At 37.7% G+C, this 18943-nt stretch overlaps 1 protein-coding gene across 2 annotated transcripts in view; it reads right to left on the reverse strand.

Annotated features, from left to right (window-relative positions):
- ATP10D (ATPase phospholipid transporting 10D (putative)) overlaps positions 1-18943 on the reverse strand; it is a 128691-nt gene that overhangs the window by 48295 nt on the left and 61453 nt on the right. For both annotated transcript variants that reach the window (XM_081235500.1, XM_081235501.1), the window contains one exon: positions 4593-4831. In XM_081235500.1, the coding sequence (XP_081091626.1) occupies positions 4593-4831 (239 nt within the window). The remainder of the gene's footprint in view (positions 1-4592; positions 4832-18943) is intronic.

Raw genomic sequence — 18943 nt, forward strand, 5'->3', positions numbered from 1 at the left:
AAAAGATCATGAGAGATTACTACAAGCAACTCTATGCCAATAAAATGGACAACCTGGAAGAAATGGACAAATTCTTAGAAATGCACAACCTACCAAGACTGAATCAGGAAGAAATAGAAAATATGAATAGACCAATCACAAGCACTGAAATTGAAACTGTGATTAAAAATCTTCCTACAAACAAAAGCCCAGGACCAGATGGCTTCACAGGTGAATTCTATCAAACATTTAGAGAAGAGCTAACACCTATCCTTCTCAAACTCTTCCAAAATATAGCAGAGGGAGGAGCACTCCCAAACTCATTCTACGAGGCCACCATCACCTTGATACCAAAACCAGGCAAGGATGTCACAAAGAAAGAAAACTACAGGCCAATATCACTGATGAACATAGATGCAAAAATCCTCAACAAAATACTAGCAAACAGAATCAAACAGCACATTAAAAGGATCATACACCATGATCAAGTGGGGTTTATTCCAGGATTGCAAGGATTCTTCAATATATGCAAATCAATCAATGTGATACACCATATTAACAAATTGAAGAAGAAAAACCATATGATCATCTCAATAGATGCAGAGAAAGCTTTCGACAAAATTCAACACCCATTTATGATAAAAACCCTGCAGAAAGTAGGCATAGAGGGAACTTTCCTCAACATAATAAAGGCCATATATGACAAACCCACAGCCAGCATCGTCCTCAATGGTGAAAAACTGAAACCATTTCCACTAAGATCAGGAACAAGACAAGGCTGCCCAATCTCACCACTCTTATTCAACTTAGTTTTGGAAGTTTTAGCCACAGCAATCAGAGAAGAAAAGGAAATAAAAGGAATCTAAATTGGAAAAGAAGAAGTAAAGCTGTCACTATTTGCAGATGACATGATACTATACATAGAGAGTCCTAAAGATGCTACCAGAAAACTACTAGAGCTAATCAATGAATTTGGTAAAGCAGCAGGATACAAAATTAATGCACAGAAATCTCTGGCATTCCTGTACACTAATGATGAAAAATCTGAAAGTGAAATCAAGAAAACACTCCCATTTACCATTGCAACAAAAAGGATAAAATATCTAGGAATAAACCTACCTAAGGAGACAAAAGACCTGTATGCAGAAAATTATAAGACACTGATGAAAGAAATTAAAGATGATACAAATAGATGGAGAGATATACCATGCTCCTGGATTGGAAGAATCAATATTGTGAAAATGACTCTACTACCCAAAGCAATCTACAGATTCAATGCAATCCCTATCAAACTACCACTGGCATTTTTCACAGAACTAGAACAAAAAATTTCAAAATTTGTTTGGAAAAACAAAAGACCCCGAATAGCCAAAGCAATCTTGAGAATGAAAAACGGAGCTGGAGGAATCAGGCTCCCTGACTTCAGACTATACTACAAAGCTACAGTAATCAAGACAGTGTGGTACTGGCACAAAAACAGAAAGATAGATCAATGGAACAGGATAGAAAGCCCAGAGATAAACCCACGCACATATGGTTAACTTATCTTTGATAAAGGAGGCAGGAATGTACAGTGGAGAAAGGACAGCCTCTTCAATAAGTGGTGCTGGGAAAACTGGACAGGGACATGTAAAAGTATGAGATTAGATCATTCCCTAACACCATACACAAAAATAAGCTCAAAATGGATTAAAGACCTAAATGTAAGGCCAGAAACTATCAAACTCTTAGAGGAAAACATAGGCAGAACACTCTATGACATAAATCACAGCAAGATCCTTTTGGACCCACCTCCTAGAGAAATGGAAATAAAAACAAAGATAAACAAATGGGACCTAATGAAACTTCAAAGCTTTTGCACAGCAAAGAAAACCATAAACAAGACCAAAAGACAACCCTCAGAATGGGAGAAAATATTTGCAGATGAAGCAACTGACAAAGGATTAATCTCCAAAATTTATAAGCAGCTCATGCAGCTCAATAGCAAAAAAACAAACAACCCAATCCAAAAATGGGCAGAAGACTTAAATAGGCATTTCTCCAAAGAAGATATACAGACTGCCAACAAACACATGAAAGAATGCTCAACATCATTAATCATTAGAGAAATGCAAATCAAAACTACAATGCGATATCATCTCACAGCAGTCAGAACGGCCATCATCAAGAATCTAGAAACAATAAATGTTGGAGAGGGTGTGGAGGAAAGGAAACACTCTTGCCCTGCTGGTGGGAATGTGAATTGGTACAGCCACTATGGAGAACAGTATGGAGGTTCCTTAAAAAACTACAAATAGAAGTACCATATGTCCCAGCAATCCCACTACTAGGCATATACCCTGAGAAAACCGTAATTTATAAAGAGACATGTGCCAAAATGTTAATTGCAGCTCTATTCACAATAGCCCGGAGATGGAAACAACCTAAGTGTCCATCATCGGACGAATGGATAAAGAAGATGTGGCACATATATACAACGGAATATTACTCAGCCATAAAAAGAAACAAGACTGAGCTATTTGTGATGAGGTGGATAGACCTAGAGTCTGTCATACAGAGTGAAGTAAGTCAGAAAGAGAAAGACAAATACTGTATGCTAACACATATATATGGAATTTAAGAAAAAAAAATGTCATGAAGAACCTAGGGGTAAAACAGGAATAAAGACACAGACCTACTTGAGAATGGACTTGAAGATATGGGGAGGGGGAAGGGTAAGCTGTGACAAAGTGAAAGAGAGGCATGGATATATATACAGTACCAAACGTAAGGTAGATAGATAGTGGGAAGCAGCCGCATAGCACAGGGAGATCAGCTCGGTGCTTTGTGACCGCGTGGAGGGGTGGGATAGGGAGGGTGGGAGGGAGGGAGATGCAAGAGGGAAGGGATGGGGGAACAGATGTATATGTATGACTGATTCACTTTGTTATAAAGCAGAAACTAATAAAAATTAAAAAATTAAAAAATTAAAAAAATTAAAAAAAGAGAAGGAAGTGTTTTATCAGATCTGGTAGACAGAGGTAGTCAGTGAGGGGAGAATAAGTTTTAGATGGGAAATGGTACAAAAACCATAATGACTTTAACCTAGGAAACAATCCTTTGTTCCAGGAAGAGAGTGAGGCTGGATCAGGAAACCGAGAGGGAGACCATGGCACAGTCCCACCTGGTTGCTAATACCCTTGACTTCCAACCAAACATGCGTCACTATGTGGTTAACTTCAGGTGGGTGGGAAATAAAAGATCAGCAGAGGAATGGGCAAAAGTGATAAAATAGAAGAAAATAGATATCTATTTTTTGTTTGTTTGTTTGTTTGTTTTTGGTTTTTTTGCGGTATGCGGGCCTCTCACTGTTGTGGCCTCTCCCGTTGCGGAGCACAGGCTCCGGATGCGCAGGCTCAGCGGCCATGGCTCACGGGCCCAGCCACTCCGCGGCATATGGGATCCTCCCGGACCGGGGCACGAACCCGTATCCCCTGCATCGGCAGGCGGACTCTCAACCACTGCGCCACCAGGGAGGCCCGATACCTATTTCTGATACAGCCTGAAAATGAGTAAAGAGAAGAGGTGGTGTGCATTCATCCTCCCCCGCTTTTTTTCAGAAGTTGGAGAAAAATTAAGTCCAGATATTTGGAATAGCTTGACATATGGCAATGATAGAATATAACAGGTATGATATCCTTAGAGCCACAGAAATGCACAGGATGAATTGCAGTGAAATGATCTTCCTAGTTGCTGAAATTGTACATTTGGTGGAACTTTGAAAAGAGCCAGATTCCCCTCAAGGTCCTTCCAGGACAAATGAGATCCCTGGGGTCTATTCAGATCATATCTCTGCTATGAAATTCTATATAAATTCAATGGAGAAACACAAAGTTTCCCCAAAGCTGTTTCTTTCTTGTTATGTAACTTATTTCAGAGGTCACCAACTGCTTAGCAGTCTCATGGCTGGGGAATCCTCATCTTGGTTAACACAAGAGTTAATGAAATGTGGAGGGCAGAGAAGGCAGTTGAAATTTTATAGAATTTTAAGTACAGCAAAACGTTTGATTTCTAATTCTTTCACACGAGTATTCTTCCTCTTTCCCATCTTCCATGTGGTCCTTCTTCTATGTTTTCCCCTCAGGACTCAAGAACACACCCTGTTGAGCTCTGATATAGAAAATGACCTTCTCAGGACTAGGAATGGGGAAGAGGGCACAGATTTGGTGGAGCTGGGGGAAGACTGCAGAGAGATAAAAAGGCCTTGGAGGATACCAAAAGGCTTTTGAATTTCCCTATCAGTTAGACATACTTACCTGTCTATAGATACCTCTGTGGTAGTTTTGCTGGTTCTGAAAGTGAGCCATGATCCTTAAACCAAGGCTACTTTCTCCGGGCTATCAACCCTGACCAGAAACATTATGTTTTTTTCTGAAATGATATACTATCTCTCAACACTGAACTATCTCCAAAATTAGGACATTGTGAGTGTGTGGCAGTCACACTGAGCTGCACTTATGAAGTCTCCTCTCAGGTAGAAAAGACAACAGTGTTTGGCTCTAATATAATTACGAGGACGTTCTTTCATTATCAACCGTGGACAGACAAGATTCACGTCATGCATTCACACTTACAATGGGGCTACTGAAAGCAGCCTGTCTGGAATGAGGCACTTCACTGGCTCCTTTTCCACTTCCTAGAGCAAAACAGCTCCCAGTAAGATGATCTGAGGATATACTTCCTAAAGGTCCATTGCGAACCATCCTGCAGCTGGGGGCCCTTGGTTTCGCCACACTGCCGAGGGAGCCACTGGGAGTGTCAGCAGAATCTTCATCTTCAGAGGCAGTTTCCTGATAGGACTCTAGTCTCTTGGCTGAGGGATAAAAATCACACTGGGTCATTCCCTGAGAGGAAACTCTTGCAGGTTGAGTATGTCAGGCATTTAGTTAAACAGCTATTTCACACCATCTCCTCCCATTTTAAACCTGGCCTCCAAACTCCTCCAATACTGAGTGAATGGACTTACATCATTGAGAAAAGTAGAAGCAATCAGAGAGGAACTCCCTTCTCTCCCCATTGTCAAATCTACCAACCTATCTGCATCTGTACCCAAACTCTCTGCCCTCCCTCATACTACTATGGATGAAGTTTCAAACACCAAACCCTTCACTGTGATCTGCATGCCCTTCTCAAGCACTTCTCTCTTAACAACTCTCCCCTCTTTGACTTTCACAGTCTCTCAACTAGTCTCATGGCTTTCTGTATCTCTCCACGGACACTGCTCTTGTCAAGGCTGTCAGTGAGCTAGCTCCATGTTACCAAACCCAGTGACTGCATCTATGCATATCTTTTTTGAATTCTTAGCAATATCCAATGTCCTCTCTTTTCAAATGTCTCTTTCGGTTTCTCTGATACCACGTGTACTGTTTTTCCTCCTGCTTCAGTGCTGCTACTTCTAAGTTTCTCCTGCTGTCTCCTCTTCTCCTCAGTCCTCAGATACTGGATGGCTGCAGGAGCTCCTTCCTTCACTACCTACGTACTCTTTCTTGGTGATGTCATCTGGTCCCCCCCACCTTTGAAATATCATCTCTGTGCAAAAGACCCCCAAACCTATTCCTTCAACTCTAACCTCTAATTAGAATTTAGACTCAGACATCCATCTTTCTACTTGACATTTCCAGTTGGATGTCCATGACGTTCTTCCAGCAGATATCTGCATGGCTCACCCCCTTACAACTTCAAGGAGACTTGGAGGTATCCCTTTGTCAATGAAGCCTTCCCAGATCTAACCACACTGTTTGTTACATATCCTACCCCAGCACTTACCACCATCAACACATCACATACCTTATTTTTAATTTTTTGAATCATCCATTAGAATATAAACCCCAAAAGGGCAGGGAATTTTGTCTTTTGTTAATCTGATATTCCTAAAGCCCAGAGAAGGGGTTGATAGATACTCAATAAATATTTGTTGAATAAATAAACAATGGACATCTTAAATTTGGTATGGTAAATGTAGACTGCTCCCTCTCTTCCTCCAAATCACCACCCACCCAATTACTCTTTCTCCGGTCTTTCTCATCTTTGTAAATGGTACCTAAATATCTACCTAGCTATTAACATCAGAAATTGAAGATTCTCCTTGATTTGTTTTTTGTTCCCTACGCCACCCCCACCCCCGCATTCAGAGCATCACCAATAGCTATTATTCATCCAAAATATATCCCAAATATCTAAACTTCTCTTCACCTCCATTACCTTAATCCAAGCCACCATCATTTAAACAGCAGCTAGAGTGATCTTCTAAAACATAAAGCAGATCAGACCACTCCCTGCACAAAACTTTCCAGTGGCTCCACAGTTCATTTAGAATAAAATCTGAACTTTGTATCCTGGTGTACGTAACTCAAAATGATCCGGCCTAGGCTGACCTAACTTTCTTGCCACTCCTTCTTCTGCACTAAATCCAGCCTCACTGGCCTTTCTTTCTTTACTTTGAATATTGCCAAGCTCATTTCAGTCTGAGGACCCCTATACTAGCTGCTCCTTCTGACTGGAAGCCTTTTACCACTGAATTCAAAGATCATATCTTTCAGATCTAGGCTCTGATATCCCCCTTAGAGAAGCCTTGCTCAACCATCCAATTCAAAGTAGCCTTCTGCTCATTCTATATTATATCACCCCATTATAATTTTCTGCATAGCACTTTTCACTATTTAATATTTTTTATTTAAAAATTAATTTGTGATGATTTTCTCCGATAGAAGTTCTATGAGAGGAGGGGCCTTGTCTGTCTTGTTATATGTTTGCATTGCTAGTTGCCTGTATTCAGGCTAAGTCTAGCTACTGAATAAAGTACAGCTTTTGGCAAATTAATTTATAAAATAAAGAATATTTGCATATCCTATTATTTTAATAGTTTTTGTCTATACTTTTTAAGGACAAGGAAAGACTAAGAGGCAACACGGTGATTCTGGGTTCTAGAACTAACACTTCCAAAGACTAAGTGACTTTTCAGCAAATCACTTGCTCTTTCTAGGCCTCTGTTTTCTTATTAGAAGAATGAATAATCTGGACTCAGTGACTTCAAGATCCTTTCCAGTTCTGCAGTTCTGTAAGTTTCATTATATTCTCTGCCTAAAAAATACAGACTATTTCCCTGTAGGACATTTCAGCTTCAAAAACAGATACACTTATTGTGTCCCAGACATTCTGAAGTTCTCCGTTCTTACCTGTGCCTTTGCTCAGGATGTCCATTCTCTTCCTTTCTACTTACATCAATATTGCACATCTTTAAAGGCTTGGTTCAAATGCCAGTTCCTCACTGAAGACCTCTGTAACTGTACTGGCTCTCATCCATACCACTCATTGGTACCACTGTATAATTTCCATGTACTACTGAATGCTACTATGTGTCAAGCATTTGTCTCATTTAATCACTATAACAACCCTCTGAGGTAGATATTATTAATACCTTCATTTCAGAAATAAAGAAATCAAAACTAAGTAATTTTCCCCATCTCACAAAAGTGATACAGATCAGTCTTATAACCAGTTATATTAAAATCTACAGCCAGCACTATGAGTCTTCATGCTATATTGTTTCTAAATGTAGCCAAAAAGTTAATATGTGTTATTCCTTATTATTTCACATGGTCAATATCCCCTGCTCGATTTCAATAAGTACATGTTTTGTAGTTTAAATAATGAGTAATGAGTAAATGAATGAGTAATGAATAATGAGTAAATGTATGAATGGACATATGAATAATATCCTTAGCATCAAGGGAAAGTTGCAGGGTAGGGAGTTAACATTTACTGAGTATCTCCTTTTCATCAAGAACCTTGCTAGGTCCTTTATTTTTTTTTTTAACTTTTTATTATTATTATTTTTCCCTTCCTTTTTCACACTTCCTCTAGCTTACTTTGATAATCCTTGGCCACCTGGCCAGGACCACTGCCTTTGATTGTGTGGGCTGTGCTAGGTTCTTTATATAAACAAGTATATATGTAACTGTATCTATATATATTTTGTTTTTATCTTTAAAATAATGCTATTGTACATACTAGAAACTATCACTGTTCCACTTGGCAGCTGAGAAAAGTAAAACAGTAAACAGTTTGGGTGGGTAGACTTAGAATTTGAATTTGGGTTTTCATGACTCCAGAGTCAGTACAAGTATCCATTGTGTTATATGTCCTTAGCAATTACTTGTATACAAGAGGTTAGCTCAGTGATTCTCAGCAAGGGGTGAATTTGTCCCCCAGCGAACATTTGGCAATGCTTGTACACAACTCAGTTGTTACATCTGGGGGAGAAGTGCTACTGGCATGCAGTGGGCAAAGGCCAAGGATGCTTCTAAACATCTTAAACAGCTCCCCATAAGAAAGAGTCATCCAGCCCAAAATGTCAATAGTGCTATGCTGATCAATCCTTGAGTAGCTAAAGAAATTTACTGATGATGTGAGAGCATTTTAAGAATAAATAATTAGAATGCTACACAACATATATAAACATGAAGGCTATATGTTAGGAATTTCCCATAGCCATCATTAGGGAACCAGTCATCGTGCAACTGTGTAATTAGTATAAGGCCAGATGGCTGAGTTGTTACTATAGGACAAACTTGCTCAATAAGTAGAACTGCAAGAGAGAAATAAAAAAAGACCTGGAGTAACTCAATCTTTAATAATTTTGTGGAAAGCTATGAGAAATAAATAGATCAGTAAAGTTACAATGTGATTCAGAAAACATAGCTACTAAGACCCATACTTTTAGACTCTGAAAAAAATTTTTTAAATTGGGTATGAGAAGGTTTATTTTTTTATATATATATTATTTATATATATAATATATAATATATAAATATTATTTATATATATATATGATAAAATCTATCCAAATGATCAAGACTTTTATTATGTCTCATAAAGTAGATTCCAGTTAGTTCCATGAATGCCTCAAAGTGGCAAAAGAATTCTTGCTTTCCAGCTCGTAAGAGAAAATATACAAAGTCTGTAATCTTTCCTTTGTCTCAAGGTAGGTACTACATTAGGTACTACGTTGACCACTTTATTTCTGTCTTATTTAATCTTTCTCTTCTCTTCCAATTCCCCTCTTCAAATATCCAGTAACCTGCTCACAGCCTATACTTTACATTTATTTGATATCTGGAAGAAGTGAGCATGAGACTATGGAACAAAACATTTACCACACGTTTCAATGTGCTCTCCAAAGGGCCAAACACAAGGGTGAACAGCACAGAACACTCAGATAAACTTCTTTCAACTATACCATCCACATATCCTCAATCAAACATTTTGCTATGAACTAATCCCCCAAACATTTCCAGCATTCCAACTTTCACCTGCTTGTAAACAGCACACTCAGCTGAGTTTCTTTCAACTGTATCATCCACATATCCTTGACACAAAACCTTTTATTCTAAACTAATTCCCCACATTTCCAGCACTCCAGGAATTTGTCTAGTATCTCCAAGCCCCAAACCTTGATCAGTACAAATCCACCTCCAAAACTGACTGCCTGAAAATCAAAACAATATGGAAAGAGAACACTGACCTTAATCGTACAGCACTTAAAAAGGTATTATGTTTCTGTCTGTCTCCCACATTGGACCATGAGTTCCTCAACAAACAAGCCTATTTCTTATTTTGACAACAATAATTATGACAATACTAGCAGCTAATACTTACAAAGAATTTATTCTGTGCCATGCTCTAAGTGCCTTTTCATGATCTATCTTCTCTTACCTCTTAACCACCCCATGAAGTAGATCTATTACTGATCCTTTCTATTGTGGCCCAGAGAAATTATATAAATTGCCCAGGGTCACACACCTTGCAGGCAGTAAAGATGGGAATCAGACTCAGGAGGCTTGATCCCCAAATCCTCGTTCTTGGAAACTACTAAAGGATGCCACCATGTACATCAGATTCACAAACTGCATCATAAAAGCACTGTGTAGACACACCCAAATTGAGGGACATTCTACAAAATCCCTATATAATGCCCCTCAGAACTCTTAAGGTTATCCAAAAACAGGAATGGCTAAGAAACTGTCAAATCTAGAGGCACCGAAATGATGACTAAGTGTTACGTGATTTCCTGGATGGGATCCTGGGACAGAAAAAGACCTTTGGTAAAAACTAAGGAAATCCCAATAAAATATGGATTTTGGTTAATAATGAAGTATCAATATGGGTTCATTACTTATGACAAACATATCTTAAGACTAATTTAAGATGTTAAGACAAGGGAAACTGGGCAAGGGAGCATATTGGATCTTTCAATAATATCTTTATAACTTTCTGTAAACCTAAAACCATTCTAAACTAAAAAGTTTATTATTAAAAAACTCTCAGTAATCTTTTAAAGGAATTTAAAAATTGTTTAACATACATATAAATCACGTGGGGATACTGTTAAATGAAGATTTTAATTGAAGCTTTAAAGAGGGGCTTGAGACTCTGCATTCCTAATACACACCTGGGTGTTGATGATGCTTAGTCCATGGACCAAATTTATAAGTTACAAGGTTGTAAAACAAGAAATGGTGTCATCAGATGTGTTTAGTTCAACTGCATAAGGGTAAGGGGTTATTTCCCAGCAGCAACATTTTAAATGGAAATATCTCCTAGTCAATTCTTTTGCCAAAAAATCCTGAAAGCTTAACTAAGTTTCATTTCAGTGAAAATAATGTCTCAGGGTTAAGTTCTGGGGAAAACTAGCCCCTATCATTACTAACTCCAGCATTTAGAGACAGAGAGAGAGAGAGACAGAGAGAGAGCATGTGCTTGTGTGTTTGTGTACATATACCTGTTTTAAAACCATTACTGACAAGAGACCAGGAGCTCTGGATGTATCTGTGGTAGAGAAGTGTTCAGAGGCAAAGTCAGCATCTCATAGAGGTGGTGTATGTAACACTCCATGGCTCACAAACAGGTATCTCATCAATTACAGTTCAGTCCGGATGGCATTTAATTCTCAGTCACTCAGTATCTTTCCTGCACAAGGGGCCACAGAGAGAAGTACTCACTGGGCAGGAACGTGTATATTCAGGGACAGGGGTGGGAGAGGGCTGGTATTAGCACTCTTAGATGCTACAAATACAAAATTTAAAACCCAACAAATATAAAAAATAATGCAGTGCTTCCTGCCATGTATTTTGTGAAACATTACTTCTGTAAGATACTTCTCAAAAACAGGGATCTATAATCAGATAATCTTGGAAAATACTAATCTCACAAATGGACAGAGGGGTTTACCTACAGTGATGTTCACTGCAGCATTGTTTGCCACAGCAGATGACTGCTGACAATCTAAACTGATGGTTGGTTAATTACATAAATTTTGGCAATCATTACAGTGCAATATGGCATAACCATTAGAAAAATAGGGAGAGAATAGAAAGGTGATCATGATGAAGTCTTAAGAAAAATGGTTATAAAAGTCAAAGCACACTGTGAGGTTATTTTGTTTAAAAAACATATATATTAATGTTTACAGGAAAAAGACTCAAAAGAAATGCACTAAAATGCTAATAGAGGTCCAATCAGTTTGGTGGGAGTTTTTTTTTTTTTTTTAATTGAGGTATAGTTGTTTCACGACGTTGTGTTGGTTTCTACTGTACAGCAAAGTGGAGTTCCCTCTGCTATACAGCAGGTTCTTATTAGTTATCTATTTTATACATATTAGTGTATACATGTCAATCCCAATCTCCCAATTCATCACACCACCACCCCCACCCCCCGCTTTCCCTCCTTGGTGTCCACACATTTGTTCTCTTCATCTGTGTCTCTATTTCTGCCTTGCAAACTGGTTCATCTGTACCATTTTTCTAGATTCCACATATATGTGTTAATAAACAATACTTTTCTCTTTCTGATTTACTTCACTCTGTATGACAGTCTCTAGGTCCATCCACGTCTCTACAAATGACCCAATTTCGTTCCTTTTTATGGCTGAGTAATATTCCATTGCATATATATACCACATCTTCTTTATCCATTCATCTGTCAATGGACATTTAGGTTGCATCCATGTCCTGGCTACTGTAAATAGTGCTGCAATGAACACTGGGGTATATGATTCTTTTTGAATTATGGTTTTCTATGGCTATATGCCCAGTAGTGGGAATGCTGGATCATATGGTAATTCTATTTTTAGTTTTTTAAGGAACCTCCATACTGTTCTCCATAGTGGCTGTATCAATCTACATTCCCACCAACAGTGCAAGAGGGTTCCCTTTTCTCCACACCCTCTCCAGCATTTATTGTTTGTAGATTTTCTGATGATGCCCATTCTAACCAGTGTGAGGTGATACCTCACTGTAGTTTTGATATGCATATCTCTAATAATTACTGATGTTGAGCAACTTTTCATGCGCCTCTTGGCCATCTTTATGTCTTCTTTGGAGAAATGTCTATTTAGGTCTTCTGCCCATTTTTTGATTGGGTTGTTTGTTTTTTTGATATTGAGTTGCATGAGCTGTTTACATATTTCAGAGATTAATTCTTTGTCCATTGGTTCAGTTGCAAATATTTTCTCCCATTCTAAGGGTTGTCTTTTCATCTTGTTTACAGTTTCCTTTGCTGTGCAAAAGCTTTACAGTTTCACTAGGTCCCATCTGTTTTTTTTTTGTTTTCATTTCCATTTCCCTAGGAGGTGGATGAAAAAAGATCTGGCTGTGATTTATGTCACAGTAGGTTCTTCCTATGTTTTCCTCTAAGAGTTTTATAGGGTCTGCTCTTACATTTAGGTCTTAAATCCATTTTGAGTTTACTTTTATGTATGGTGCTACGGAGTGTTCTAATTTCATTCTTTTACATGTAGCTGTCCAGTTTACCCAGCATCACTTATTGAAGAGACTGTCTTTTCTCCATTGTATATCCTTGCCTCCTTTGTCATAGATTAGTTGACCTTAGCGTGTGGGTTTACTTCTGGGCTTTCAATCCTGTTCCATTGATCTATATTTCTGTTTTCGTGCCAGTACCATACCATCTTGATTACTGTAGCTTTGTAGTATAGTCTGAAGTCAGGGAGTCTGATTCCTCCAGCTCCATTTTCCCTCAAGATTGCTTTGGCTACTCAGGGTCTTTTGTGTCTCCAAACAAATTTTAAGATTTTTTTGTTCTACTTCTGTAAAAAATGACATTGGTAATTTGATAGGGATTGCATTGAATCTGTAGATTGCTTTGGGTAGTATAGTCACTTTCACAGTGTTGGTTATTCCAATCCAAGAACATGGTATATCTCTCCATCTGTTTGTATCATCTTTAATTTCTTTCAACAGTGTCTTATAGTTTTCTGAGTATAGGTCTTTTACCTCCTTAAGTAGGTTTATTCTTAGGTATTTTATTCTTTTTGTTGCATTGGTGAATGGGATTACTTACTTAATTTCTCTTTCTGATCTTTTGTTGTTAGTGTACAGGAATGCATGAGATGTCTGTGCATTAATTTTGTATCCTGCAACTTTACCAAATTCATTGATTAGCTCTAGTAGTTTTCTGGTGGCATCTTTAGGATTCTCTATGTATAGTATCATGTCATCTGCAAACAGTGACAGTTTTACACTTCTTCTTTTCCAATTTGTATTCCTTTTATTTCTTTTTCTTCTCTGATTGCCGATGCTAGGACTTCCAAAACTATGTTGAATAACAGAGGCGAGACTGGACATCCTTGTCTTGTTCCTGATCTTAGAGGAAATGCTTTCAGTTTTTCACCATTGAGAATGATGTTTGCTGTGGGTTTGTCGTATATGGCCTTTATTATGTTGAGGCAGGTTCCCTCTATGCCCACTTTCTGGAGAGTTTTTATCATAAATGGGTGTTGAATTTTGTCAAAAGTTTTTTCTGCATCTGTTGAGATGATCATATGGTTTTTATTCTTCAATTTGTGGTGTATCACACTGATTGGTTTGAGGATATTGAAGAATCCTTGCATTCCTGGGACAAATCCCACTTGATCATGTTATATGATCCTTTTAATGTGTTGTTGGATTCCGTTTGCTAGTATTTTTTTTGGATAAATTTACTTGTTTATTTTTGGCTGCATTGGGTCTTTGCTGCTGTGCATGGGCTTTCTCTAGTTGTGGTGCACAGGCTTCTCATTGCAGTGGCTTCTCTTGTTGCAGAGCATGGGCTCTATGCACACAGGTGTCCGTAGTTGTGGCGCAGGGCTCAGTAGTTGTGGTTCGCAGGCTCTAGAGTGCAGGCTCAGTAGTTGTGGCGCACAGGCCTAGTTGCTCCACGGCATGTGGGATCCTCCCAGACCAGGGCTCGAACCTGTGTCCCCTGCATTGGCAGGCGTATTCTTAACCATTGCGTCACCAGGGAAGCCCCTGTTGGAAGATTTTTAATCACAGTTTCAATTTCATTACTTGTAATTGGTCTGTTCATATTTTCTGTTTCTTCCTGGTTCAGTCTTGGAAGGTTATACCTTTCTAAGAATTTTTCCATTTCTTCCAGGTTGTCCATTTTATTGCATAGAGTTGCTTGTAGTAGTCTCTTATGGGGCTTTGTATTTCTGTGGTGTCCATTGTCACCTCTCCTTTTTCATTTCTAATTTTATTGATTTCAGTCCTCTCCCTCTTTTTCTTGATGAGTCTGGCTAAAGGTTTATCAACTTTGTTTATCTTCTTGAAGAACCAGCTCTTAGTTTTATTGATGTTTACTATTGTTTTCTTTGTTTCTATTTCATTTATTTCTGCTCTTATCTTTATGATTTCTTTCCTTCTACTAACTTTGGGTTTTGTTTGTTCTTTTTTCTCTAGTTCCTTTAGGTGTAAGGTTAGATTGTTTAATTAAGATTTTTCTTGTTTCTTGAGGTAGGATTGTATTGCTATAAACTTCCCTGTTAGAACTGCTTTTGCTGCATCCCATAGGTTTTGGATCATCGTGTTTTCATTGTCATTTGTCTCTAGGTATTTTTTGATTTCCTCTTTGATTTCGTCAGTGATGTCTTGGTTATTTAGTAGCATATTGTTTAGCCTCCATGTGTTTGTATCTTTTACGTTTTTTCCTGTAATTTATTTCTAATCTCATAGAATTGTGGTCAGAAAAGATGCTTGAAATGATTTCAATTTTCTTAAATTTACTGAAGCTTGATGTGTGACCCAAGATGTGATCTATCCTGGAGAATGTTCCATGTGCACTTGGAAAGAAATTGTAATCTGCTGTTTTCGGATGGAATTTCCTATAAATGTCAATTAAATATATCTGGTCTATTGTGTCATTTAAAGCTTGTGTTCCCTTATTAATTTTCTGTCAGTATGATCTGTCCATTGGTGTAAGTGAGGTGTTAAAGTCCCCCACTATTATTGTGTTACTGTTGATTTCCTCTTTTATAGCTCTTAGCAGTTGCCTTATGTATTCAGGTGCTCCTATGTTGGGTGCATATATATTTATAATTGTTATATCTTCTTCTTGGACTGATCCCTTGATCATTATATAGTGTCCTTCCTTGTCTCTTGTAACATTCTTTATTTTAAAGTCTTTTTTATCTGATATGAGTATTGCTACTCCAGTTTTCTTTTGATTTCCATTTGCATGGAATATCTTTTTTCATCCCCTCACTTTCAGTCTGTATGTGTCCCTAGGTCTGAAGTGGGTCTCTTGTAGACAGCATATATATGGGTCTTGTTTTTGTATCCATTCAGCCAGCCTGTGTCTTTTGGTTGGATCATTTAATCCATCCCCATTTAAGGTAATTATTGATATGTATGTTCCTATTACCATTTTCTTAATTTTTGGGGTTTGCTTTTGTACGTCCTTTTCTTCTCTTGTGTTTCCCACTTAGAGAAGTTCTTTTAGCATTTGTTGTAGAGCTGGTTTGGTGGTGTTGAATTCTCTTAGCTTTGCTTGTTTGTAAAGCTTTTGATTTCTCTGTCAAATCTGAATGAGATCCTTGCTGGATCTAGCCAGCAAGGGCAGTATTGTTGTAGGTTCTTTCCTTTCATCACTTTAAATATATCGTTCCACTTCCTGCTGGCTTGCAGGGTTTCTGCTGAGAAATCAGCAGTTAAGCTTATGGGAGTTCCCTTGTATGCTATTTGTCATTTTTCCCTTGCTGCTTTTTAATAATTTTTGTCTTTAATTTTTGTCAATTTGATTACTATGTGTCTCAGCATGTTTCTCCTTTGGTTTATCCTGCCTGAGACTCTCTGAGCTTCCTGGACTTGGGTGGCTATTTCCTTTCCCATGTTAGGGAAGTTTTTGATTATATTCTCTTCAAATATTTTCTCTGGTCCTTTCTCTCTCTCTTCTCCTTCTGGGACCCCTATAATGCAAATGTTGGTGCATTTAATGTTGTCCCAGAGGTCTCTTAGGCTGTCTTCATTTCTTTTCATTCTTTTTTCTTCTGTTCCACGGCAGAGATTTCCACCATTCTGTCCTCCAGGTCACTTATCTGTTCTTCTGCCTCAGTTATTCTGCTACTGATTCCTTCTAGTGTATTTTTCATTTCAGTCATTGCGTTGTTCATCTCTTGATTGTTTGTTCTTTAATTCTCCTAGGTCTTTCTTAAACATTTCTTGCATCTTCTTGATCTTTGCCTCCATTCTTTTTCCAAGGTCATGGATCATCTTCACTATCATTATTCTGAATTCTTTTTCTGGAAGGGTGCCTATCTCCACTTCATTTAGTTGTTTTTCTGGGGTTTTATCTTGTTCCTTCATCTGGGACGTAGTCCTCTGTCTTTTCATTTTGTCCATCTTTCTGTGAATGTGGTTTTCGTTCCGCAGGCTACTGGACTGTAGTTCTTCTTGCTTCTGCTCTGGTGGGAGTTACTGATGGCTTTAAAATTTTCATTTTTTGGCTTATCTGAAATTTTCTAAAATATTGCTTTTGTAATAAAAATGCAATAAAAAAGATGAAACAATGCAGAATATCATATCCAGTATGATTAGCTGTTTTTCACATTATATAGTGATTATATGATAAATACTCAACGTTTTATCCTTCATACACACAAGTAACAACAAAAGCTGGCTTAAAATATATTTGCCTAAGAGAAAATATAGTATATTTTTAACATTTTGGGCAGGGTGGATGTCTAAGTTGAACACTACTGGCAGAAATCATAATATCTGTAGTCTTAGTAATAGACATAATAATTGATAAGACTGATTTAATAAAAATATAAAACTTCTCACAAGAAATGACACCCTAAGCAAAGTTAAAAGGCTGTGGTAGACAGAATTCTAAGATGGCCCCCAAGATTCCTGCCCCACCCCTGTGTACACACCCTGCAGGATGGCATCTCATTTCTCTGATTAAATTATGTTACCTGACAAAGGTCGGAGGATTTGGCAGATATAAGCAAGTGTCTAGCCAGTTGAATCTGAGTTAATATAAAAGAAGCCTATCCTAGGTAAGTTGACCTCATCAGGTAAAAAGAGGTGCCACAACTTCCCTGAAGTCAGAGAGACTCAAAGCTAGAGATTTGGCTGGTGGCCTTGAAGAAGTGAACTGCCAGGCTGTGGAGAGGTCACAGGGCAAAGGAATGGTAGGCCACTTCTATGAGCTAAGAATGGCTCTAAGCTGACAGCCAGCAAGGAAGCAGGGGCCTTAGTCCTACAACCTCAAGACATTGACAACTCTAAAACCAGGAAACCAAAACAAGGACCCTGAATCGCAGATAAGATCATAGCTCCAGCCAAAACCTATATTTCAGCCAGGTGAGAGACTCAGAGAGGACGTAGCTACCTGCACCCAGACTCCTGACCCACAGAAGCTGTGAGACAGTATGTTTGTGTTATTTGAAGCCATCAAATTTGTAGTAATTTGTTATGTGGCAATAGAAAACTAATACAGTGATAAATGATGAATCAAGAAAGTATTAATTTTTGCCACCTACAGAAGAAAAGGATAATATCAAGGTTGATACTCAAATTATTTAACAACTGGTTCAATACAAGTGCACAAATGAAAATGGACATGGGCCACAGACAACCTAGACTGGGGCATACAAGCTGAACATTAGCCCTGCCTTAATAGATAAAACCCTCCTACAGATTACTAAGAAAAACTCATTTATTAAATAGGAAGACATGATCACTCTACCAAGGATATTCAAATGGCCAGAAACATATAAAAACTTAAACATCTCATTACTAATCAAAGAAAAATTAAGACAATGAAGTGCTAACTATGACCACAAAACTCACGAATTAAAAAGAACAACTTCATCCCATTATGGCTGGGTGTGAAAAATAGGTGTTATTTTTCTGGGTTGTGAGAACATAAATTAGCACAATATTTTAGAGATAAATTTTGTAGGATCTATAAAAATTTTATATGTGCAAACCTCTGGATCCAGTTGCTAGACATGTATCTTATAAAAATAATTGCACAAATATGTATGTAGAGAAATGCATATTGCATGATGAATTTTATTTTGTATATCATAATTTTTAATCTTGTCTATTTCTTGCCTTAAATGCTAAGCTACATGAGATCAGGGACTCATGCCACATATTAGGAGCTCACAAAATATCTGTTGAATGAATAAGGAATGTTAATTGCAAGTACTGTTATAAAAGCAAACTAAGCTTGACCACATATAATGCAATATCATGCACTTAATGTTAAGTCATGAACTGACTTGGAAAAAGGTCCATGAGATAATGAGGAATAAAAAAAGCAAACTGCAAAGCATTATTACAACATATTATAACTTATAAAAGGGGAAATGTGCAAATATATATTTTCACATATACAGGAATATGCATAAAGAAATGGATGGTTATATATTCATCAAATTATTAATGGTGGTTAACTTCTAGGTTAATTTGTTTTGGACACTTCTCATAATTACTTTCATAGGAGTACACTTACTTTTATAAATAAAAAAATTAATGAAGATCAATTCTTTAAAGGAAACTTGCAATTTATATATTTACTTGCTTAGAAGTTCAGTTCATCTTATTTCTTCTTAAACTAGGTATTCTCAGCCAACGACCAA

This window comes from Mesoplodon bidens, assembly GCF_964165515.1.
Source record: "Mesoplodon bidens genome assembly, chromosome: 1".
Classification (NCBI taxonomy): domain Eukaryota; kingdom Metazoa; phylum Chordata; class Mammalia; order Artiodactyla; family Ziphiidae; genus Mesoplodon; species Mesoplodon bidens.